The sequence below is a fragment of the Bombina bombina genome, chromosome 12 (genome assembly GCF_027579735.1).
Source record: "Bombina bombina isolate aBomBom1 chromosome 12, aBomBom1.pri, whole genome shotgun sequence".
NCBI lineage: Eukaryota > Metazoa > Chordata > Amphibia > Anura > Bombinatoridae > Bombina > Bombina bombina.
Window position 1 is genome coordinate 26,894,917 of NC_069510.1, and position 27,266 is coordinate 26,922,182.

General features: G+C 35.9%; 1 protein-coding gene across 1 annotated transcript in view; it reads right to left on the bottom strand.

The window, feature by feature from the left end:
- CACNA1B (calcium voltage-gated channel subunit alpha1 B) overlaps positions 1-27,266 on the bottom strand; it is a 575,803-nt gene that overhangs the window by 428,231 nt on the left and 120,306 nt on the right. Inside the window, exon 4 of the mRNA XM_053695819.1 lies at positions 2,039-2,178. Coding sequence (XP_053551794.1) covers positions 2,039-2,178 — 140 coding nt within the window. The remainder of the gene's footprint in view (positions 1-2,038; positions 2,179-27,266) is intronic.

Genomic DNA, 27,266 nt, shown 5'->3' on the forward strand with positions numbered 1-27,266 from the left:
CTGTTTTCAAATGGACTTATCACGGACAGTCTAGCTCTACTATTTCATTTTACTATATGGGAGTTCGTTCTCCTTTCTTTTGGAGACTGATGGTTTCTCCCTCTTTTGTTTCTGTTTAAACTTTTGTATCAACAATGACATCCTTTTGTACCATGCTGCTAAATAATGATAATAAAAATGAATAAATAAAAAAAAAAGTACTAGTGCATTCTTTGGATCGCTTAAGTTCAAGCAAACCTAGGACAGAGAGCAAGATAACCAGATCTAACAATGTTAAACATTAACTATAGCCTAAAGCTTAGACCCCATAAAAGTAACCAGCACCATAACTGGCAAACTCAAATTCACAATCTTTTCTATTTTCTTTATTTCATGGCCTTTTTTTCTTGCCCTTACACAAACAATAATTGCATAATTTGTATTCCAGTTGAAATAATAAAACAGTTTTGCATCCAAAAACAAACAAACAAAAAAAAAACTACCTCACTATGGCAAAAAAAGGTAGCTTAAAGGGACACTGTACCCAATTTTTTTCTTTCATGATTCAGATAGAACAGTAAATTTAAGCAACGTTCTAATTTACTCCTATTATCAATTTCATTTGTTCTCTTGCTATCTTTATTTAAAAAGCAGGAATGAAAAGCTTAGGAGCCGGACAATTTTTGGTTGAGAACCTGGGTTACGCCTGCTTATTGGTGGCCACCAATAAGCAAGCGCTATCCAGGGTTCTGAACCTAAAATGGGCCGGCTAGTAAGCTTTATATTCCTATTTTTTTAAATAAAGATAGCAAGAGAACGAAGAAAATTTGATAATAGGAGTAAATTAGAAAGTTGCTTAAATTTACTGTTCTATCTGAATCATGAAAGAAAAAAATTGGGTTTAGTGTCCCTTTTACTCGTTGGCTGCCAGAGAAGTCTGCAATGCTTTCCTAAAGTATAAGGTTTTAGGACAACGTACACACAGAACATTTGTGGAGCATTAAAGGGACAATCTGATGTATAAATAAGTCATTTCTATAGCATAATAATATTGTGGAGGGCAGAACTTCTTAAAGGTACAATACAAGTTAAAATTAAAAGGACAGTCTACTGTAAAAAAAAAATAATTTGATGTGTTCCCAATAACCTATTTTACTTGCTTGAGTGTATTAAATTGTTTTCTTTCTTTCCTATCTGAAATATCTGATTTTACCTGTTGAAACCACAAACACTACTGACAATATGAATACAGCTGTGTTCTTTGTTGAAAAACTATGTAAACAGGAGACAATAGTACTAATTAATCTCCCAATGTGGGAGGGGGTGAATATAGATTTTTGTATCTGAAATAGGTGATTTTGCTCTTTGAACCCCCAGCTATTATTAGCAGTTCAATACCTAACTATTAGGCTTTGTGTATAGAGCAAGATAACATGAGCTTATCTGCGTTTTCAGTAAGCTCAGCCCATTTAAACAGGTATTTCCTTTAGAACAATAGGCAATGATTTTAATGAGCAAACTTATATGTTTTTAAGTATAAAAATAGGAACAATTTCCTGTATATTTAATATTCTGCATCATGTAATGTGTAATAAGTAATTTAGAATACATTAAACAAATTTCATTGTACGGTGTACATAAAAACTGCATAAATATACTGAAACTAGCTGTATATGCATTTATAGACTGTATACGGCAGTATTTAAGCTTATTGGTTAACAGAAACAATTGCCACAAATTTATTGGTCTATCCGGTAACTACCAGAGCTGTATTTATTATCACACATTCACCCAAATGTAGACGAAAGGTCGTTTTATTCAGTGCCGATATCTATAAAATAATATGAATACTAAAAAAAACTGCAAGATATTTTGAAATAACAATACAAAAATAATAGTTTTCAATGTGACTAAATAACGGAAATTTCTAGAGATCTAAACTTTACAAGAAACTATATAAAAAAAAAAGCAATCGTTCCTTTCTCTGTCTGCTGAGCTGTGATATTTTATTTAAAGACCATATTGTATATAACATTGCAAGAGTAATAGAATAACTTACCCCGTCAACACCACAACAAAATCCATGACATTCCATCCATTCCGAAGATATGAGCCTTTATGGAAAGCAAACCCCAAGGCAATGATTTTGATGCCAGCCTCGAAGCAGAAAATACCGATGAAATACGGCTCGGTGTCATCCTAAAACATATAGAAAAAATGTCAGTATGTAGTTTACAGACAACCTGAAAAAGGCCACATTAAAATCTTATTTTTTTTAAAGGAACCTATTAAATGTGTTCACAGCTAACCATTTTACCTACCGAAGTGTAGTTTGAGATGGCAATATAGAATGCTAAAAAGTATATATATTAAACAATCTGCAATATACTTCCATTATTTATTTTGCCCCCTTTTCCTCCTGTAATTCCATTCTGACATTGTGAGCTTTTCAGTTCCTGAACACTGTTATATCCCACACAGTCATTGGCTGCACACTCTAGTGACCTATTTATAACTATCCCTAATTGGCCACAGCAGAGAAGGTAACCTAAGTTACAACATGGCAGCGCCCATTGTATCATAGACACTTATTTAAACAACAAATGAAACTTTAAAAAAAAAACATGCTCAGATTGATCTTTTCTTTGAATGCATTATTCTATCTAGCATTTATTTAGTGTTTAATATACCTTTAAAGGGATAGGAAAAGCAAAATAAAACTTGCGCTATTTACACAGAGGATGTCATTTTAAGTCACTTTTAAATTCACTTCTGATATCAAATTTACTTTCTTCTCTTGATATCCTTTGTTAAAAAGATCATGAACATCACCTACACTACTGGGAGCTAAATGGTGATTGGTGGCTATACATGTATGCTTTTTTTTTGTCAATGGCTTGCCAGATGTGATCAGCTAGTTCCCAGGAGTGCATTGCTGCTCTGCAGCCTTAAAGGGACACTGAACCCACATTTTTTCTTTTGTTATTCAAATAGAGCATGAAATTTTAAGCAACTTTCTAATTTACTCCTATTATCAAATTTTCTTCATTCTCTTGGTATATTTATTTGAAATGCAAGAATGTAAGTTTAGATGCCGGCCCATTTTTGGTGAACAACCTGGGTTGTCCTTGCTGATTAGAGGATAAATTCATCCACCAATAAAAAAGTGCTGTCCAGGGTCTGAACCAAAAAATCATAGATGCATTCTTTTTCAAATAAAGATAGCAAGAGAACGAAGAAAAATTGACAATAGGAGTAAATTAGAAAGTTGCTCTATCTGAATCACAAAATAAAAAACTTGGGTTCAGTGTCCCTTTAACAATGTGTTTAATCCCTTTGCAGGCATTAAACACACAGTAATGAACAACCAATACTACAATAATTAAATGCTCTAACATATGGCTTGACAAACCCAGGAACCACGGAGCCACTGGCTCCTAGAATTTTACCCCTGGCTCCTAACATTTTGGTTTATTCTCCATATACTGTATCTATATACAAATACCACTGTATGGCTCCTAAAAGAATGGTTGGCTCCTAAATATTATTACTGGCTACTAAATTTTAAATAGATTTGTCAACCCCTGATCTAACAAATCCCTTTTGTTTACAAATAGTCCCTTAACCGTTATTCTGTTATTTCAAATAGCTGTTTTTCCTAGTTGAAACTGTCACCTATCCTGAAAATGTCAATACCGCAGTAACATAATAGCTATGTAAGACAGTAGAAGAAAGGGAGGGTGGAAGAAGTAGGTACTAAAATGTTCCTTTCCAATTGATCTTCAAGTATTGGGCTTTGTGTATACAGAAAAATATGTCTTGTGAGAAAGATAAGATAAGGTGTCTGCTCTCCATGGGAGTTATGCCCATTTTAATTGGTTGTGGTTTCAATGAGCAAAAAAAGCAATTTTATATGCAAAAAATAAACCTACAATAGCTATTTACATAAATGTAATACTGTGCAGCTGGTTTCACAAATCATTTGGAGAAAATCATTTTTTTTTATTTTTTTTTACAGATTTACATGGCACGTCGAGGTCATTAAAGGGATAAACTTGCAGAATTCAGATAGAGCTTTTAATTTTAAGACACTTTTAAATTCACTTGTATTTTCAAATGTGCTTTGTTCTATTGGTATCACTTATTGAAAAAGAATACGCACATATCCCACACTAGTGGGAGCTAGCTGCTGATTGGTGCCTGCACACATTTGTCTCTTGTGATTGGCTGACTAGATGTGTTCATTTTGCTGCCAGTAGTGCAATGCTGTTCCTTCAGCAAAAGATAACAAGAGAACAAAGCAAAATTGATAATTGAAGTAAATTGGAAAGTTGTTTAAAATCGCTCTAGCTAAATCATGAAAGCACATTTTGGGGTGTCCTGTCCCTTTAAGGGGTTAATACTCTACATCTGAGAAGCCTACCACCCAACTCAGTAATAAATTAATTCCACTCACCTACAAGTTCCCTTCTCTAACTCTGTATTAACATCTTGCTCACTCTTGCAGTTCCTCCATTCCTCCTGTATGTGTTTGTAAAATGTTGTCTCTTACAAGTTTTATGTCATTGTCTTATATAAATGAATAGCACTCATGTATAATAGAGCTGATATAACAAGCAATTTGGAACACATTAAGTGGAAACTAATTTTTCTTTACAGTTTCCCTTTAACCAATCAGGCTAAGAGTAAGGCTATGGCCGAAATGCGTAAGCCAGTGCAGCAAGGACTTGTGCATTACAATTTGATGGCGTTTTGATTTTTTTAATTTTTTGGATAATAAAGTATTTGAACTTTTAATCAAGGCATTTGGATTCCTGCTCTCTTCTTTTTATCCCTTTAACCAATGACAAGTTTACAAAATAGTGAAAATTTTCAGCTTCAGAAAGCTGTAAGATCTTAAAAAAAAAAAAAGCGAATTATCGTCATCTTTATGATTTTAACACGCTTGAAGACTTTGTCGTTTTTCTTTATAAACTAAGCCCAATGTAATTCTGCCTACTATTTGTTCATGCACTATGTGTAAGCAAGTGTTAATCAACTGTTTTTTTTTATTTATAGAAAATCATGACTGAGTGAATCCTGTCTGCGTTTCCAACGCTATGAAACAGGTGCAAATTATGACAGAAAGTGATAAAGCGTGAGATAATATATGTTACCCCCACCACAGATAAAAGGTTCTATGCTTAAGTGTAATTTAAATCAGCACATTAAAAATAAAATTGATCTGTATCAGTATTGAAATTATACCCATAAAACAGCCTGGTTGTTATACAATAAAATATTAAAAAGGGACAGTTTACCCTAAATCCCCCACCGTTTAATTTGTTCCCAATGATCCATTTTACCTGCTGGAGTGTATTATATTGTTTACAAACAGCTCATTTATCTTTATTTCAACATTAGTAATAGCTGATTTTGCCTGTGGTATCCCAACATATACTGAAAGTTTCTATATGTAAGTATTGGCTATAGAAAAGATGTGTAAGCATAGCCAGCAGAAGAAATGACACTCTTAGTTGGAGTTACGAGAGAAATGTAATAAAATTATTATCTCTAAGTATTGGGCATTTATATACAGAGAGAAATAATATAAAGAAACCTGTGTGTGTATAGAAAGTGATAAAATAGTAAGATCTGATTTCCCTGCAAGCTCGACCATTTGACATAGGTTAGATATGTGGCAACATTACCCCTTGAGAAGTTCTTTTATTACACCTAACTAAATAGTTTATATAAAAAATATCAAGGTGCTTATTGTTCCTTTAATTTATTGGAAGACTGCAAGAAATTCTTGTAATTTTCCAAGCCTTTATTGTCCCTTTAATGCATTCAGTATATTAGATAGGAGTAGCTTGGTCTTCTGGTTATTTGCTAGTAATTACTAATTATTATAATAAAACAAGGGTGCTTTATGGTTCCCAGAGTCATAAGTTAAACAGTAAAACTAAATTTATCATGAAATATATACAGTGCACGCCGTGACTAAGTAGTGGCTTTATCAGATAGAAATAGAAAATATTAGGTTTGGAAGCAAGGAACTTTATTATGCCATATACAAATCTCAAGTTGATAATAATTAACACAAACATTTCTAAATCGTATCCTAATTATGAACAGTTCTGTAAACTGCCCCATTCATTTTCTCGTACTCGAATGGCAAGAAAGTTATAAATACCAAAGATTTCCTGTTGTTTGCAAAACAAATGCATTATGAATTGTTACACTTTGCTAAAAAATCATTTGCAATAAAATTTGATTTGGACGAGCAGCTACTGCAAATAAACATTATTGTCATAACATTTTTAATAGTTATCCTGAATGCTAGATATACTAATTAAAGAAAAATATATTTATGATTATAATTATTTGAAAGAATTAAGAAGTCTCCGGAGATCTAGATTTCTCTAATACGTAGATTTCAACAGCTAAAGAGAGGAAATTAGCATAGTTTTAGTGGGTGTGGTTTGTATAAAAGGGGAGTGGCTTAATGCGTGGACTGCGTATAAAAAGATTGGGTTTTGTAAGGGAGAGTCCTGCAAAATGCAGAACGTTTGGCCTGCTCCAATGTATATTTTCATATTGAATTTTTTTACTAAAGCATCAGTTCTTTAAACATATTATTATATGTGTTCTATAAAGTAACATGAATTAAAGAGGCTTAAAGGGGCAGTCTAGTCAAACTAAATAAACTTTCATGATTCAGATAGGGCATGAAAGTTTAAACAAGTTTCCAATGTACTTTTATAATCAAATTTACTTTGTTCTCTTGGTATTCTTTGTTAAAAGCTAAACCTAGGTAGGCTCATATGCTAATTTCTAAACCTTTGAATGCTGCTTCTTATCTCAGTGCATTTTTACAGTTTTTCACGGCTAGACAGCGCTAGTTCATGTGTGCCATATAGATAACATTCTGCTCACTCCCGTTGAGTTATTTATGAGTCAGCACTGATTGGCTAAAAAGCCTGTCTGCTTGAGTAACAAGTTGGGTTTTACTTTTTTAAGTTGGTTTAAGTTCCAAAAGTGCAAACACTACAGGTTTGCTGTGGTCTATCGCAGATCCCCATTTGAATTAATTTGAATAATGATGGAGGTTGACTGTTCATCTTTTCATTAGCACGGAACTGGGCGGAACAGGAATCATGCTCTCAGATGGAAGTGCTTTATGGGAAAGCAAAATCTCATGGGAAGGGGGGTTGGGAAAGGAGGGGAAAAAAAGAGTACATGCAAAGGGGGGTAGAGAAATCAAGAGAGGCATTGTGTATGTGTATAAGGTTTAATTCAAATGGACACTGTTTTCTATTATTTATATGAAAGGGCAACAATTAAACATAGTGATATTTTTGGTAAAAAATATTTTTAACCGAAACATTTTTTTAAAGCTTTTTAAAATTAAAATTAAAACTCATACAGCTGTATCAGATATGAACTTCCTGCTTCATTGTAATATTTATCGGTTGATATCTACTTTCTGCTAATACTTATTGGTCGATAGGTACTTCCTGCTAAACATATTGATGGAAAGGTACTTCCTGATATTACTTTTTGGCTGATAGGTACTTCCTGCTAATATTTATTGTCTGATAGGTACTTCCTGCTAATATTTATTGTCTGATAGCTACTTCCTGCTAATACTTATTGGCTGATAGGTACTTCCTGCTAATATTTATTGTCTGATAGCTACTTCCTGCTAATAATTATTGGCTGATAGCTACTTCCTGCTAATACTTATTGGCTGATAGGTACTTCCTGCTAAAACATATTGATGGAACGGTACTTCCTGCTATTACTTTTTGACTGATAGCTACTTCCTGCTAATACTTATTGACAGATAGGTACTTCCTGCTAATACTTATTTGGCAGACCATAAGCATTAGTACATAACAGCTAATAACCATTAGCAAGAAGAATACAACTGATACAGCTGTACTAGGGTCAACTTACATTTAAATCATTTTTACCTTTCTCAAGTTGGAAAAAAACCATTAACCATATTTAAATACTGCTCTTTCATATGAATGATATAAAAACATTAAATACAGTGTGACTTTAAGATTACAGATCAAAAGGGAATATGGCAGATATGACGGACCTTCTGCTTCATATCTTCTGTTAACATCCCTGTTTCTATGGTTACTGCAAGGGACTATCCATTTCTGTCACATCTCACTGTCAGAGCTTGGAGATGCATAAAGCTTTACTGAATCGGGACAAGTGTATAGATGAGATACAAGATGGGGCAAAATGGAAAGAGAGGTGACAGAGAGAAGGATATATGGGACAATGAGGGGAAGAGTGAAAAAAGGGGAAAAATGAATATAAGACAGAAAAGGGGCACAGGTCAAAGAGTTATAAGTTAGTTAGGTCCCATTTAAAATGTTGTAGCTAAATATTGTAACATTAGCTGTGGCACTTCCAGGAGAACCATTGTTGGGTGCTTTATGAGCTGGGCAGCAAGAGAGTGCGACCTATCCGGTTTGGGTTATGCTGTAGGTGGGACCATTTGTTTAATGGGCGGGGCTAGTTGGAGCAGTAGTGGGCCTGGCAGAGTGGTGGTGGGAAAATGAGGGGTGACCATCTTTGAGGGGGCACTACAAATTAGCAATATTACCACTGTTTCGCAGCCATTCCAAATTCTACTGCATGGCTATGCTTAGACAAACTTGGTTCAGACAGATTATGCAATATTAAGAGAATTTTCAATTTATTTATGTTATCAAATTAAAGGGACATGAAAGCCAAAATATTTAATTTGTGATTCAGAAAGAGCATGTGATTTTAAACAACTTTCCAATTTGCTTCTATTATTTCATTTGCTTCCTTTTCTTGTTATCCTTTGCTGAAAATTGTATGTTCTACCTTAATCATTAAATAATTTTTTGGGGTTTCATGTCCCTTTAAGATCTGAGTGTAACATTCTAATCATTGCTTGGCTTTGATGACATTATTTTGGTCATTTCTCTTTGAGGAACAATTTTTCATTAGCAATCCATCCTCTTTATTTTGTTTTGCAGGTTATGTACTAGCCCACTTTGTACGGATACTTGTCTCCTCCTATATTTCAACATTTCTTAAATAAAATTAAAAAAAAGGGAAAAAAAAGTGTATTCAGTACTTCCACTACAAACAATTATAGTGATAAGCAGGGCTGGATTTAAAGGCAACAAAGTCTGAAGCGCCCCCCGCGGTGCCGGGGACATTAACTAATGGATGTCGGTAGTGGAATAACACCGAACGTGTGCCACGGGCATCTTTGTTAAGGCCCCGCAAGCATTTCAATGCGCGGGGGTAGCCAGATGCCGTGCATGCATAATACTTGCGGCAACCTGTATGCACATTCCTAGTTTGCCTTATTATAAATCCGGCCCTGGTGATATCATTAGTTACAGCATGATGTGATATTTTACTTTTTGTACATACACTCAAATTACAGGTTTTATACTGTTTTTGCTGTTAATAAAGCATAATAAATTCCCATATGGCAATGTGTTTAACCTCTTTGTATATCAAACACTGCATGTAAAGAGGACAACTATTGCTCCCTCAACAAGATTTTTTTTATTATTATTATTGTTTTTTTAATACAGCTATAATATTCTTTAAAAAAAAGGATTTGTTAAAATAACAAAGCATACTTATTTAATATCTCAATTAATCAATTGAATTCACCCAAAACATGTTTTAAGAATATTACACACAGATTATGCTAAGTATGAATGAAGTGTTTGATTTCTAAACAAATATAAAATGCGATAGGTAACATTGCCTCTTTCTGGTCCTATGATAATAAATGTATGTCACGTTATACTTGATTAGCCTTGATTAGCGTAGTGGGAGACCTCACTGTGTGATAACACAGGAAAAATTCTGTTATGGCCAACTTGAAAATGAATGCATTACCATAATTGTTGAAGATTATAGTGCCCTATATTTAAATGCTTATATCACATGGCACAGTACCATAAAAACGCACGTAAATTGTACATTCATTTGGAATTGACAAAAGTTACAAATCTCAAAAGTTGAATATGAGGCGTTCAGTAGTTTTTGACATTGAGAAGGTTTATTTTAATTCATTTTTGTGGTGCTTTCCAATTTTTTTAAAATAAATCTACAGCATAACTAACAGAAGTTTCTACTTGGAAAAAAAAGAAGGAAATCTAAGTGATTTAAAAAGCAGACGGCTAGATTACGCGTTTTGCGTTATGAGCAGCTTGGTGCTAACTTGCAAGTTATTTCCATCGCTCACCTCCCTATAATGCTATTACAGGTTTGCAAAAACCCGGCGTTAGCAGGCAATATGTCAGCGTTGAGCAAAATTGAGCTCCATACTGCACTCAAATACCAGCGCTGCTGTGAGCTGGTTTTACGTGCTGGTGCATGATTTCCCCATAGACATCAATGGGGAGAGCCGGCTAATAAAAAAGCCTAACACCTGCAATAAAGGAGCGTAAAGCTTCGTAACGCTGCTCCATTGATTCCTATGGGGAAAGAAAAGTTATGATTACACCTAACACCCTAACATAAACCCCAAGTCTAAACACCCCTAATCTGCCGCCCCCGACATCGCCGACACCTACATTACACTTATTAACCCCTAATCTGCTGCCCCCAATGTTGCCGCCACCTACCTACACTTATTAACCCCTAATCAGCCGCCCGCAACGTCGCTGCCAGTATACTAAAGGTATTAACCCCTAAACCTAACCCTAACAAATAAATCGAAATAAAAATTACAATTAATACCTAAATAATTCCTATTTAAAACTAAATACTTACCTATAAAATAAACCCTAAGCTAGCTACAATATAACTAATAGTTACATTGTAGCTATCTTAGGTTATATTTTTTTTTCACAGCTAAGTTTGTATTTATTTTAACTAGGTAGACTAGTTAGTAAATAGTTATTAACTATTTACTAGCTACCTAGTTAAAATAAATACACATTTACCTGTAAAATAAAACCTAACCTGTCTTACATTAACACCTAACCTTACACTAAAAATAAATAAATTATATTAATTAAATACAAATAACTAAATTACAAAAAAATAATAATACTAAATTACACAAACTAAAAAAGAAATGATCAAATATTTAAACTAAATATACCTAATCTAATAGCCCTATCAAAATAAAAAAGCCCCCCAAAATAAAAAAAAAACCCTAGCCTAAACTAAACTGCCAATAGCCCTTAAAAGGACCTTTTGCGGGGCATTGCCCAAAAGAAATCAGCTTTTTTACCTGTAAAAAAATACAAACAACCCCCCAACAGTAAAACCCACCACCCACACAACCAAACCCCCAAATAAAATCCTATTTAAAAAAACTAAGCTCCCCATTGCCCTGAAAAGGGCATTTGGGTGGGCATTGCCCTTAAAAGGGCATTTAGCTCTTTTTCAGCCCAAACCCTAAGCTAAAAATAAAACCCACCCAATAAACCCTTAAGAAAATCTAACACTAACCCCCGAAGATCCACTTACAGTTTTTGAAGACCGGACATCCATCCTCAACGAAGCCGGAAGAAGTCTTCATCCAAGCGGCAAGAAGTCCTCAATGAAGCCGGGAGAAGTCTTCATCCAAGCAGCAAGAAGTCTTCATCCAGATGGCATTTTCTATCTTCATCCTTCCGACGCGGAGCGGCTCCATCTTCAAGACATCCGGTGTGGAGCATTCTTCCGACGGCTCTTCAAGAATGAAGGTTCCTTTAAGGGACGTCATCCAAGATGGCGTCCCTTTAGGTTAGGTTTTATTTTACAGGTAACTTTGTATTTATTTTAACTAGGTAGCTAGTAAATAGTTAATACCTATTTACTAACTAGTCTACCTAGTTAAAATAAATACAAACTTACCTGTAAAATAAAAATAAAACCTAAGATAGATACAATGTAACTATTAGTTATATTGTAGCTAGCTTAGGGTTTATTTTACAGGTAAGTATTTAGTTTTAAATAGGAATTATTTAGGTATTAATTGTAATTTTTATTTAGATTTATTTTAATTATGTTAAAGTTAGTGGGTGTTAGGGTTAGATTTAGGGTTAGGTTTAGGGGTTAATAACTTTAGTATAGTGGCGGCGGATTTTGGGGGCAACAGATTAGAAGTTAATAACAGTAATGTAGGTTGCGGCGATGTTAGGGACAGCATATTAGGGCCTCTATTTATCAAGGTCTGGCGGACCTGATCTGACAGTGCAGATCAGGTCCACCAGACCTCGCTGAATACGGAGAGCAATACGCTCTCCGTATTCAGTATTGCACCAGCAGCTACCATAAACTGCCAGGCTAATCCACCTTTCCCGACTCTCTGTATTTGCTGCACCTTTCTGCGAGTCCTCACTGGCTCCACACTCACAAAAGAATTAAATTCGAAATTCTCACCCTGACCTACAAAGCCCTTAACCAATGCCGCTCCTCATTACCGCTCCTCACTAATCAACAAATATACTTCAGCCCGCCCCCTAAGATCCAACAATGGCCTGCTCCTTGGCCTTGCATCTTCTACCATCACCTCCTCCCATGCTAGACTGCAGAAATTCTCTAATACAGCACCAACCTCTGGCATGCTCTCCCTTGTGCTGTCAGACTTTTCCCTAGTCCGTCCTCCTTCAAACACTCTCTAAAGAAATTTTTGCTTAGGAAAACATATCACCCAACTCAGTAACAAATAAACTCCACTTGCCTAATAGTTGCCTTCATCTAACTTGGTATTAACATCATTCTCACTTCCTGTTTCTCATCCTCCTAGACTGTAAGTTCCCTAGGGGATAGAGCGCTCAATTCCTCCTTTATATGTTTGCTAAATTTTGTCCTGTATCATCTTTGTAATTTTATCTTTTGTACCCATGGACATCACTGCAGAATTTGTTGGCACTTTATAAATAAAGAAAATAATAATAATAATAATAATAATGTTAGTCTCCTTGCACTGAGTAAAAAATATTCACTCTAAGTATATAATGGTAGAAACCACTTTGCTGAAAAACTACTGTACCAAGCATATATCGGCTTGTTTGATAAAATGATGTATTCATCCTTAAGTGGGTTCCACAGTAAATGTTAACCCTAACCTACCTTTTTTTTTACCATTGTAACGGTTACTGAAAATACTTATAATAATCTTACACTATAAGACCATTAATTACATATCTTAAAATTACATTTTCTGCTTAAAAAAAACAATAGCATCATATTTCAAAATAGCAAAACAAGTATAATTGTGGTTGCTTATATTAGGGGCATGTTTAGTAAATATGCATGTTGCAGGGTCATACTAAGGTTTGTATTTTGTGTTCTGAGAAAGCTCTGCAGATGGAATTGTTTATAACTACCCCATTCTATCCTAAAAGGGAATAAGATTACTCACTTTTGCTTAATACTGATCATATTTCTGAGTTTATTTTTTTAAGCTTAAATTTAGCGCTTTGACAAATCCATGTTTTAACCATGGCTAAAAATATATCTGTTGTCATATCACCTAACAATTTTAACTTATTAAAATATTGTGGCCGCAATTCTGTGTTATACGAAACAATGTTGCTTAATATAGCCCGAGCAACGAAAGGAGTTGTGTTACCATGGAAATATGAGTAACGTTGTTATCCCTCTTTGTGCTCAAACATGACTTGGCAAACCTGCTAGTTTAGTAAATTCTCTCTGCAAAAAATGTAACTTCCATTTAACACAGAGGATGGCAAACTATATATCAAATGTAGGAGCCAGAGTTATATAGAGTTAGCAAGACACTTTTGTAGGAAGTAGAGAAGAATCTATCTATCCATATATCTATCTAACCATCAGTGTCTATCTATCTATCAGTGTCTATCTATCTATCTATCTATCTATCTATCTATCTATCTATTTATCTATCTATCGTTGTCTATCTATCTATCTATCTATCAGTGTATATCTATCTAACTATCTATTTATCTATCCATATATCCACCTAATCATCAGTGTCTATCAATCATTGTCTATCTATCTATCTATCTATCTATCTATCTATCAGTGTCTATCTATCTATCTATCTATCTATCTATCTATCTATCGTTGTTTATCTATCTATCAGTGTATATCTATCTATCTATTTATCTATCCATATATCCATCTAATCATCAGTGTCTATCCATCAGTGTCTATCTATCTATCTATCTATTTATCTATCAGTGTATATCTATCTATCTATCTATCTATCTATTTATCTATCCATATATCCATCTAATCATCAGTGTCTATCCATCAGTGTCTATCTATCTATCTATCTATTTATCTATCAGTGTCTATCTATCAGTGTATATCTATCTATTTATCTATCCATATATCCATCTAATCATCAGTGTCTATCCATCAGTGTCTATCCATATATCTATCGAATTATCAGTGTATATCTATCTATCTATATATCTACCTATGAGTGTCTATATCCATCAGTGCCTATCTATTTATCAGTGTCTATCTAACTACCTATTTACCTACCAATCTACCTATCTATATGTTTGTCTATCAATCCACCTACCTATATTTCTATCAGTATCTATCCACCCACCCATCTATATCTATCTATCCATCCATCTCTATCTAATTTCTCATCCGTCTATATCTATCTACCCATCTATTTCTATCATCTATCTATTTATCTAGGTATTTAGCTATCTTTTTACAGCTAGCAATCTGTCTGTATCTATCTAATTATCTATCTACTCATCCATCTGTCTTTATCTAATCATCCATCTATATATATATCTATATATCTATAACTGTATCTATCTATCCATTTATTTCCATCTGTATATATCTATCCATCCATCTACCTAAATCTATTTTCTTATCCATCTTCTCTCTATATCTATATATCTGTATATATGTATGTATCTATATATAGCTATATTTATCTATCTCTATATTTCTATATGTGTATATATCTAAATATTTATATATATGTAACGTGCATGAGAATTTACTTCATGCGGAATTGCGCATGCTCCAATTGTTGGTGATGTCACATTTTTTTTCTCTGTTCCATCAAACAGACACAATTTAAAAATGTATCATACTTTTTTGTTTTAGGAAAACTGAACATTCCTTGCTGCATTAACCTTTTATTCTGTGGGTGCTGTCTCTATCAGCCAGTGAGCAATTAATACTTAGGTATCAGCTGTAGTGGCCTAATGATTATGGGCCTAGTGATAGATTGATTGATTGATTGATTGATTGATTGATTGATTGAAGGGCCCTATTAATAGTTGTAGCGATGGAAGGTGATCTGTGCTTTTTTTATTATTATTTTTAGTGTTAAATTGATTATTAATAATGTTTTAACTATAATTCATTGAGTAGGCAGTGTTCATATTTGTTTGGTGACGTTGCATCTTCCAATATGATGAGGGTGATCTCAGTGTGATTTACCCATATGCAAAAAACAACGTTACAATTGAAAACTTTTGGGAAACTCAATAAAAAGTCAAAAAGTGTTGTCTGAAGTTCATTAAGTCCTTTTAGTGGTGGAATTTGATAAGTGATGGCCCTGTGATTTTTCCAAAACAATTTTTCCAATTCACTTTTATCATCAAATTTGCTTTGTTCTCTTGGTATTCTTTGTTGAAATGCTAAACCTAGGTAGGCTCATATGCTATTTTTTAAACCCTTGAAGTCCCCCTTATCTCAATGCATTGGCAGTTTTTCACAGCTAGAGGGCATTAGTTCATGTGTACCATCTAGATAACATTATGCTTGCGCATGTGGAGTTACTAATGAGAGGGCAGTGACTATTATTATCGGTTATTTGTAGAGCGCCAACAGATTCCGCAGCGCTATAAACAAAGGGGGAGTACAACAAAACAATTGTAGGGATCAAATGGGTAGAGGGCCCTGCCAAGAGTTGCACTGTTGTAGTCAGCTCTTAAGAAGGTGATATATAAACAGCTGGACTATTAGGCTTACATGCTAAGGGGGTTCAGGGGATAGCAATGGAGGAGAGGAACTGGTATAAAGAAAGGTTAGCGTAGGTTGTATGCATCCCTGAACAGTAGAGTCTTTAGGGAGCACTTGAAGCTTTTAAAACTAGAAGAGAGTCTTGTGGAGCAAGGCAGAGAGTTCCACAAGATGGGAACCAGTCTGGAGAAGTCCTGTAAACGGTAGTGTGATGAGGTAACAAGAGAGGAGGAGAGTAGGAGGTCATGAGCAGAGCGAAGGGGACGGTAGGAGAGTAGGAGGTCATGAGCAGAGCGAAGGGGACGGTAGGGAGAGTATCTGGAGACAAGGTCTGAGATATAGGGGGGAGCAGTGCAGTTGAGGGCTTTGTATGTCAGAGTGAGAATTTTGTGTTTGATCCTAGAGGCAAGAGGAAGCCAGTGAAGGGATTGGCAGAGAGGTGCAGCAGATGAAGAGCGACGTGTAAGGAAAATGAGTCTAAGAGCTAAAATAAAGGGGAAGTCTACAGAGGCTTAGATACAAGGTAATCACAAAGGTAAAATGTGTACAGTATTAATATAACCGTGTTGGTTATGCAAAACTGGGGAATGGGTAATAAAGGGATTATCTATCTTTTTAAAACTAAAAATTCTAGACTGTCCCTTTAAAAACACCCCTGCTATTTGATTTCTATTGACTGTAAGGTGGCTGAAGATGCACGCTATTTTGTATATAAAGTATATAATTTAATCACTTTAATGAACATGTGCAGCTGCTTGTGTTTGCGTAAAGAGCTTACAATCTAATTTTTGCCACAAGCTAAAGGAGATGAATTGACTTGTCTATCGGCAGTTGGCACTGCACCTTAAGTTGGGATGTGTCTTACAGTAAGGCTGAAACTTACCACCAGATCCTGTCTACTTAGAAAAACAAAGCTGATATTAATCATTACACGAAGGGTTTGGTGCCAGCATTCTTGTATGCTTAATGGATATGGCATTTTATAGCAGGAAAACATAAACTCTACAATTTATACAACCCTTCTGCTGCTGGGAGAAGTTTCTACTTCATACCCTGTTAGAAGACTTCATGAAATCATCTACAAACTGAAATAGCAACTGATACATGAAGGGATTCCCTTGTGCCATTCTTCAAGGGGCATTATAGTGATAAAAAGCGCACGGAGGTAAACGTAAGAGAGGGTGGGACCGCGCTTACCTGAAATGGAGTAAAACCAGGAAATGAGAGGGTGGGCAGAGGAAGCGCTTTTAACAGTATGGCAATAATTATATAAATATCTTCAAAATAATAAATATTTTTTTTTTAAAAAGTTAGCAACTGTGTTGTCCAAGATAAGATTAGTAAATGTCATCGATATTGAGTCAAAAAATTTACTTTCACTTGTGCCATTCTTCAAGGGGCATTATAGTGCAGTGATAAAAGATTCTGGATTCTTAGAGCATCTGGTTTCTTGTAGTCAAAGTTGCATTCCTTAAACAAACATATTTTTCCTACAGATGTAGATCTAACCTATGATTGGATCATACACATGTATGCCTACTCCGGATTGGCTCACCAGGCGTTAAACACACAGTAATATAAAAATATTTATTTAATGTTCTAACATAAAGGGCTAGAGTAGAAGTGTAGTGCTAATTTACGTCTACGGGCGCTTGATAAATAACCAGCCATTACAAGTGGCTGGTTATTGCTACCGCGAGCTGGAAGTAGCAATTAGCGCTCAGAAAATTTACTAGAGATCAGATTTCTGGTTAATTTTCTAAATGTCCCCTAATTGCCCCCACAATAAAGTGGTGTATTTCATATATACAAAAAATAAGCATCTTTATTTATAAGGGGTTAAAAGTCGCGGATGTTAGAAAAAGAACGGCACTGAAAAGTCTATGGGAACTGTGTGCCCCCTGTAAATATGTATGGATATGCTTATATACATATGTATTTATGTGTTACTATGTGTATTCATATACATATATATTTATATTTGCTGCCCATCTCTGAGAGACTTAAAGGAAAAGTTAACTATACTCTACCGCTCTGCAACGGATTAAATATATCGGCTAAATTTAGTTGGACCTTCATTCATCATTTCTTTGGATCTGACTTAGAAAAGTTCAATGACGAATCGAATTCTCTAAGTTCGGATTGTCGTCCCAACTGACTAGTTCTATGCCTACCGATCGAAATGCGCATGTGTGTCTTAATGCAATCTAGACCTGTTTAAATGCGCGTTTACAAGACACGCATGAGCATTCTCTACTTGTTATCCATCTTAGCCACGGCAGTATAAAGCAGCTTACTTGACGCATGCGCAATATAATTAAGCATAACAAGAACGCACACAGAGGTAGACGTAAGAGAGCGTGGGACTGCGCTTACCTGAAATGGAGTAAAACCAGGAAATGAGAGGGTGGGCAGAGGAAGCGCTTTTAACGTATGGCAATAATTATATAAATATCTTCAAAATAATAAAAAAAAATTTTTTTTAAAGTTAGCAACTGTGTTGTCCAACATAAGATTAGTAAATGTCATCGATATTGAGTAATAAAATGTACTTTCACTTTAACCCCTTTGCTGCGCTAGTTCTCATGCCGTGTCTGATGGCATGAGAATGAGGCTCCCATTAGAGCCTATGGAAGCGCGTTCTTGTGAGCGCAATGCTTCCGTGCAATGTGAACACAAGGTCGCATTCACATTGCACCTCAGGTGTAATACCAGCGCACATTTGCGTGCGCTGGTATTACTAAGTTGAGCACAAATATCACTTTTGCGGAAGCGATATTTTGCGCTCAATTTGTAATCTGGCCCAAAGTATTTTATTTTTACACTAGACTGTAACATGTATGTGACTGCATAATAAGTCGATAAATTTAGGAGACAAGTAGACACGAGCACATGACATTATCTGAACATCACAAATTGTTGTAAAAAAAAGCTCATTATGTTAGAGGTGCTGTAACTTCACTTGTCATGCTGCAAGCAGTGCACTTACTGAGCAAATGCCATGTGCCCGCTGCTAGTGCCACACTGCTAGTGCCCGCTGCTAGTGTCCGCTGCTAGTGCCCCACTGTCTCTCAGATAATAGTTTTAAAGATTAATCACCAATGTAGGTGCATAACATCAAAAAAGTTCACTACTAGAGATGTGTATTCGGACTTCAGACGAATGCAAATTCATCAGAATTTTGCCGATTCGTTGAGTCGATCAATATACCAACAGCCGAATACATTCTTGGACGAAACAGACGAAAAATATCTGATTACGTGACAACATCGATTTGTTGGTTCGTTCATGCTGTTTGGCACCATAAAAATGTGCAGGAATAGGGGGAAGGAGTTATATTGTTTGGTTAATAAGCTCCTTTGTTTATAACGATGTACAGGGGGTCTGACCATTTATTTGTCCATAGTCCCCTGTATAATCCTGCTATAGTATTACTAAGGACTGATGTTAGGGACAGCTGTATGTTCTTTTAACATTGAAAAATAGCTTCTTTCAATTGTTCTAATTACATTATCTGTCTGTCTATCTAATAAAGATATAGGGGTAGATTTATTAAGCAGCGAATGCTGCAGTCTACGCCCATCATTTCAGACTTGCCTGAAACGGAAGTTAAAAAGCAGCGGTCATAATGCCGCTGCTCCTTAACTTCTCCCCCATATTTTAGTTGGCGGAATTATCCTGATCCGATACAATCGCGATGATTGACGGCCCCTGCTAGAGGCCAATTGGCCTGCCGGTGAGCAGGGGGCGGCATGCACAAGCATTTCCCTAGAAATGCTTGTGCAATGATAAATGCCGACCGCGTATGCGGTCGGCATTTAGCGATGTAGAGCAGACATGATACACTACAGCAAATCATGCCCGCTCAAACATTAATAAATCTACCCCATATTCATAATTGTATCAATTTATCTGTCTATCTTTTTATCTATATTTGTATCTATCTATTGGTTTATTGTTGCATCTATACGTGTATCTATCTATCTAATAAATATTTAGATATCAATTTATATCTTTGTATCTAACTCTCTGTATCTATCTATATTTGTATCTATTTGTTTATTGTTGTATCTAGCTATCTGTCTATCTAATAAATATTTATTTATCAATTTATATATTTGTATCTAACTCTCTGTATCTATCTATATTTGTATCTATTTGTTTATTGTTGTATCTAGCTATCTGTCTATCTAATAAATATTTATTTATCAATTTATATCTTTGTATCTAACTCTCTGTATCTATCTATATTTGTATCTATTTGTTTATTGTTGCATCTATCTATCTATCTTGTTAAAATTCTAAACTACAGTATCTTTGTATATATCTATCTAATAAATATCTTGTTTTTATCTTTTTATCTTCCTGTCTACCTTTGTATCTATCTCTCTCGCTCTATCTTTGTATCTGTTTATTTTTGCACCTATCTTGGTATCTATCTATATATCTATCTATCTATATCTATCTGTATCTATATCTATCTATCTATCTCTGTTTCTAAATCTATATCTATCTATCTACATAAATATCTGGATTTGCACAGGCATGCATGTGTTTTTCTTCTCTTTCTGTAATTTTTGGGGAAAGAAAATTCCCCACAGTTCTCTGGTATGCAGAAGGGTATCCTGCACTATCCACGTCCTTTACCCTGCAACATGCTACATGGTAATATCAGTATCTGTGCAGGAACTCATTTACATCTCTACCTAACTGGACAAAGCAAAATGTATGTTTCTGAAAAACCGTGCTTATAAAACATTTATTTTGCAAGTAAGTGCCTAATTATGGAAATACACTACACATGTATAAAAATAATAATACATTAAATATCCGTTTTACAGAAAAGGGTTGCCTAATGGTGGAAGGCAGAGTATTCCCATCTTATTTGGTAATGCACACAACGTATTGTCTCTCTTCCCTATTAACTTACAGATGGGACATTATCTCCTATTATTCTTTTCCTTGCAGTGAAGGAAGGGGTTAATGCCATTTGCGGCTCTGCTGGAATGAAGGATTCTGTAAGAGGTTCAGGCATGATGGGAGAAAGTTGCTTTGTTCTAAAAGAACTTTGTATCAGAAGGTAATTTGCGACTGATTTAAGTGGCTGTGGCTGGGATGAAACCCACAAGCTATTAGCCAAAGAAGAAATAGCAAAAAAAAAAGAAAGAGAGGGAGAAGATTGCTTTTATGTACAAAATGAGACCTCACGTGTTCGCAAGTATAACTACAAGTGATTGGAGCGTTCAGCGCTCAGTCTTATTACTGGAATCACTGCTACAAAACTTAGGGATAAAAATGCCAGTATTGGTAAAGGCAGGACTTGTAATTATGCTACAAGGTAAACTTCTATAGAAACCTTGCAGAGAGACAGAAGCAGCTCTTGCATAAGACAAACAAGGCAGCTGCCTAGGCATTATGCAAATAAGACAGCTGCCTAGCCATAATGCATACAACACATCTACCTAGGCATAATGCATACAACTCATCTACCTAGGCATAATGCATACAACACATCTACCTAGGCATAATGCATACAACACATCTACCTAGGCATAATGCATACAACACATCTACCTAGGCATAATGCAAATAAGACAGCTGCATAGCCATAATGCATACAACACATTTACCTAGGCATAATGCAAATAATGCAGCTGTCTAGGCATAATGCATACAACGCACCTGCCTAGGCATAATGCAACTAAGATAGCTGTCTAGGCATAATGCATACAACGCACCTGCCTAGGCATAATGCAACTAAGATAGCTGTCTAGGCATAATGCATACAACGCACCTGCCTAGGCATAATGCAGCTAAGATAGCTGTCTAGGCATAATGCATACAAGGCACCTGCCTAGGCATAATGCAACTAAGATAGCTGTCTAGGCATAATGATTACAACACACCTGCCTAGGCATAATGCAACTAAGATAGCTGTCTAGGCATAATGGAAGTAAGACAGCTGCCTAGCCATAAAGCCTACAACGCATCTTTCTAGGCATAATGCTAACAAGGCAGCTGACTATGCATAATGGAAGTAAGACAGCTGCCTAACCATAATGCTAACAAGGCAGCAGCCTAGGCATAATGCAAATAAGACAGCTGTCTAGGCATAATGCAAATAAGACAGCTGCCTAGTTATAATGCAAATAAGACAGCTGTCTAGGCCTAATGCATATAAGACAGCTGCCCAGCGATAAAGCATACAACGCATCTATCTAACCATAATGCTAACAAGGCAGCTGCCTAGGCATAATGCAAGTAAGACAGCTGCCTAAGCATAATGCAAGTAAGACAGCTGCCTAGGCATAATTCAAATAAGACAGCTGCCTAGGCATAATGAAAATAAGACAGCTGCCTAGGCATAATGCAAATAAGACAGCTGCCTAGGCATAATGCAAATAAGTCAGCTGCCTAGGCATAATACAAATAAGACAGCTGCCTAGGCATAATGCAAATAAGACAGCTGCCTAGGCATAATGCAAATGAAACAGCTGCCTAGCCATAAAGCCTACAACGCATCTTTCTAGGCATAATGCTAACAAGGCAGCTGCCTAAGCATAATGGAAGTAAGACAGCTGCCTAACCATAATGCTAACAAGGCAGCAGCCTAGGGATAATGCAAATAAGACAGCTGTCTAGGCATAATGCAAATAAGACAGCTGTCTAGGCATAATGCAAATAAGACAGCTGCCTCACCATAATGCTAACAAGGCAGCAGCCTAGGCATAATGCAAATAAGACAGCTGCCTAGTCATAATGCAAAGCTGTCTAGGCCTAATGCAAGTAAGACAGCTGCCCAGCGATAAAGCATACAACGCATCTTCCTAACAAGGCAGCTGCCTAGGCATAATGCAAGTAAGGCAGATGCCTAGGCATAATGCAAGTAAGGCAGATGCCTAGGCATAATGCAAGTAAGACAGCTGCCTAGGCATAATGCAAGTAAGACAGCTGCCTAGGCATAATGCAAATAAGACAGCTGCCTAGGCATAATGCAAATAAGACAGCTGCCTAGGCATAATACAAATAATACAGCTGCCTAGGCATAATGCAAATAAGACAGCTGCCTAGGCATAATACAAATAAGACAGCTGCCTAGGCATAATGCATATAAGACAGCTGCCTAGGCATAATGCAAATAAAACAGCTGTCTAGGCATAATACAAATAAGACAGCTGCCTAGGCATAATGCAAATAAGACAGCTGCCTAGGCATAATGCAAATAAGACAGCTGCCTATGCACAATGCTAACTAGGCAACTGTCTAGGCATAATACAAACAAGACAGCTGCATAACCATAATGCAAACTAATCATCTGCAATATTATGTCAGCCGAACAGAAGAAACCAGGTGAATGCTTTTTTACTGTACTATACTCAGCCGTTGCCAAAACTTGCACTATACATAACTGTAACTTAAGCACATTATCATTGTCATACCTCCAAAGATCTGCCAGATCATTTCAAGGATGTGGAAAGTTAAAAGCTTGTGGGTAATGGCTCAGCGACAATTTGTGGGTGGAACCATACAGGAGGGGCTGGGCTACATACAGAGGGTGGGGTTATAGATATGCTATGAGTGTGAACTGGCGGCCTGTGGGTGTGTCTGTATGTGAGCTTGGGTGGGGCTCAGTGAATTCCTTAGAACCATGACACCAAGGGGCTATGGCGGGAAGTGGGTCATAACCCATCCCTTGACAATCCTGAAGGTTATGTACTAGAGATGTGCATCTGTTGTATTATTTATGCAACAAATGCCGAAAATGGCCGCCACCACCAGCAGCATTCAGTTATTTTGGAGCCGGATTTCTTCTTGTGAAAGTCCAACACACAACGATCTGTGCAAATCCAAATCTCTAGTATGTACTGTCACAGATATTGTGGCAGATATAGTGCTCAAGACACATGCCCACTCCTGAGCCTATCTCAGTATATTCTCATCATTGAAAAAGCTAAGTTTCAACACAGGAAACTATTTTTTTTTAAATCTAAATCTGAATCATGAAAGTTTAATTCTCTCTTCCTAATACATTTAAAGGGACACTGAACCCATTTTCCTCTCTCTTTATGGTTCAGAAAGAGCATGCAATTTTAAGCAACATTCTAAATTACTACATTTTTCTTCATTCTCTTTGTATCTTTATTTGAAAAAGCAAGAATGTAAGCTTACGAGCCGGACCATTTTTGGTTAAGCACCCTGGATAGCGCTTGCTGATTGTTGGCTGCATTTAGCCACCAATCAGCAAGCACTACCCAGGTGCTGAATCAAAGACGGGCCGGCTTCTAAGCTTTACATTCCTGCTTTTTCAAATAAAGATACTAAGAGAACAAAGAAAAATTGATAATAGGAGTAAATAAGAAAGTTGCTTAAATTGATGCTCTATCTGAATCATAAAAGAAAAATATTGGGGTCAGTATCCCTTTAACTACAGTCAGTGAGGCCACTTTATTTGAATACTCAGTCCGGTAATGTGTGTATAGAACTCCGCCCACTTTGGGGTCTTTTAACACAAAAGCCGAAAATCATTTCTGGTCAACAAAACAGAGTCTTTCACACGTCCTATTTATTAACTGGTAAGTCCCTTCCTTGTCCCTCACATCCAACGCCATTTCACCAATATCTGCGGCTTTTCAAAAAGCCACAAGAAATGGACCCTTCTGGTTAAATAGAACACAGAATAAAAAGACCCTTTAATCCATCTTACCTCATTGTTTGTTTCATACGTGGTATTGTATTTGTGCACTAAATAATATAACACTATTTTATTCACAATACTGAGGTATTTATAACCTCTTCTATAGCACAGATATGTTTGTTGTAAGAACATATGCAACCATTTATTTTTCACTTGAATTAGGGGAATCCATCAATTATATTCTGCAATGCTTATTTTAGGTGAATCAATTTAAAGGGAGAGTAAAGTTAAACATAAACTTTCATGATTTAGATAGAGCGTGTCATTTTAAACAACTTTCCAATTTACTTCGGTTATATAATTTGGTTCGTTCTGTTGGTATCCTTTGTTGAAAAGCATACCTATGTAGACTCAGGAGTATGCTCTATCTGAATCATGAGTTTTATGTCCCTTTAATTCTAGTTTGTAAAACACATGCAGACAAATCTATTTTCATCCACATTTTTTTTTATAGAGAACACATTGGGGTTTTGTACAATGTATACTAAGGAAATAAATGAATATTTTTGCATGAGATAGAGACCATGGGGCCGATTTATCATATGTCTGTCCGACATGATCCACTCAGCAGATACGCTGTCGGCATTTATCATTGCACAAGCAGTTCTGGTGAACTGCTTGTGCAATGCCGCTCCCTGCAGATTTGAGGCCAATCGTCCGCTAGCAGGGGGTGTCAATCAACCCTATTGTATCTGATCGGGTTGATTGCTGTCCGCCGCTCAGAGGCGTCGGACCAGTTAAGGAGCAGCGGTCTTAAGACCGCTGCTTCTTAACTGCTGTTTCCGGCGAGCCTGAAGACTCGCACGGAAACAAATGTTTTATTATTATTATTGGTTATTTTTAGAGCACCAACAAATTACGCAGCGCTAAGGCACCATACGGTGCTTAATAATTCGACCCCCATATGTGGCTAGTCTGTAGTTTCAGGAAAAAAACAAAACATCAAAAATATAATAGACCAACAAAAGTGAGTTAAGATGTTCTTAAAAGGAAAGTAAAAGCCAAATTAAACCTTCATGATTCAGACAGGACATGTAAGTTTAAACAACATTCTAATTTACTTTTATCAGTAAATTTGCATTGTTCTCTTGTTATTCTTAGGTGAAAGCTAAACCTAGGTAGGATCATATGCTAATTTCTAAGCCCTTGAAGGCCGCCTCTTATCTGAATGCATTTGACAGTTTTCCACAGCTATAGGGCATTAGTTCATGTGTTTCATATAGATAGCATTGTTCTCATGCATTTGGAGTTATTTAAGAATCAGCACTAGTTGCCTGAAATGCAAGTCTGTCAAAAGCACTGAGATAAGGAGCAGTCTGCAGAGGCTTAGATACGAGATCACAGAGGTAAAAAGTATATTAATATAACCATGTTGGCTGTGCATAACTGGGGAATGGTAAATAAAGGGATTATCTATCTTTTTAAACAATAACAATTTTGGTGTTTACTGTCCCTCTAATATAATAAAGACTGCCCGTAAGCTGCAGACTTCATTCTAAACCATGAATCGGGAACTAAGAGATGACAGCCTATCTGAGCTCTCATACACCCCACACCATTCAGAGCATCTCTCAGCAGGAGCTTGAGTGCTAATCCAATTAATAGTAAAACACTCTCACCAGAACACGACGCAGCTTTGGGTATTCCTGCTATAATACAAGCACATAGAACAGACTGTTCTGCACCAGGCTGGGGCTAACAAGACTAATCAAGACAAGAAGAAAAAATAAAAAATAAAATTTTTCTCACTGCCTATATGTTAAATGTGTCTTTAAAGGGACAGTTTACGCAAACACTTTCTCCCCTTTAATTTGTTACCAATGATCCACTTTACCTGCTGCAGTGTATTAAATTGTTTAAAATTATTTCCTTTACCCTTATATTGACAATTGAAATAGTTGATTTAGCCTGTGGTATACCCACCTATTCTGAAAATGTTTGGCCTTAGGTCCAAGCTATAGATAAGCTGTGTAAACACAGCCAGCAGAAGATATTACACTCCCAGTGGGGCATAGAAGAGATAAGGTAATAAAATGTTAATTTTTCCATTGTTCTCCAAGTTTTGGTCTTTGGTTTATGGACAGATATAAGATAAAGAAGCAGGTATATGTACACAATGTGATAAAGTAATGAGATCTGATTATACCTACAGATATAAGATAGACACATGTATATGTACACAATGTGATAAAGTAATGAGATCTGATTATACCTACAGATATAAGATACATACACATGTATATGTACACAATGTGATACAGTAATGAGATCTGATTATACCTACAGATATAAGATACAGACACATGTATATGTACACAATGTGATAAAGTAATGAGATCTGATTATACCTACAGATATAAGATAAAGAAGCAGGTATATGTACACAATGTGATACAGTAATGAGATCTGATTATACCTACAGATATAAGATAAAGACACATGTATATGTACACAGTGTAATACAGTAATGAGATCTGATTATACCTACAGATATAAGATACAGACACATGTATATGTACACAATGTGATACAGTAATGAGATCTGATTATACCTACAGATATAAGATAAAGACACATGTATATGTACACAATGTGATAAAGTAATGAGATCTGATTATACCTACAAGCTATACCCATTTTATTAGGTTGTGGCTTCAAAACACAA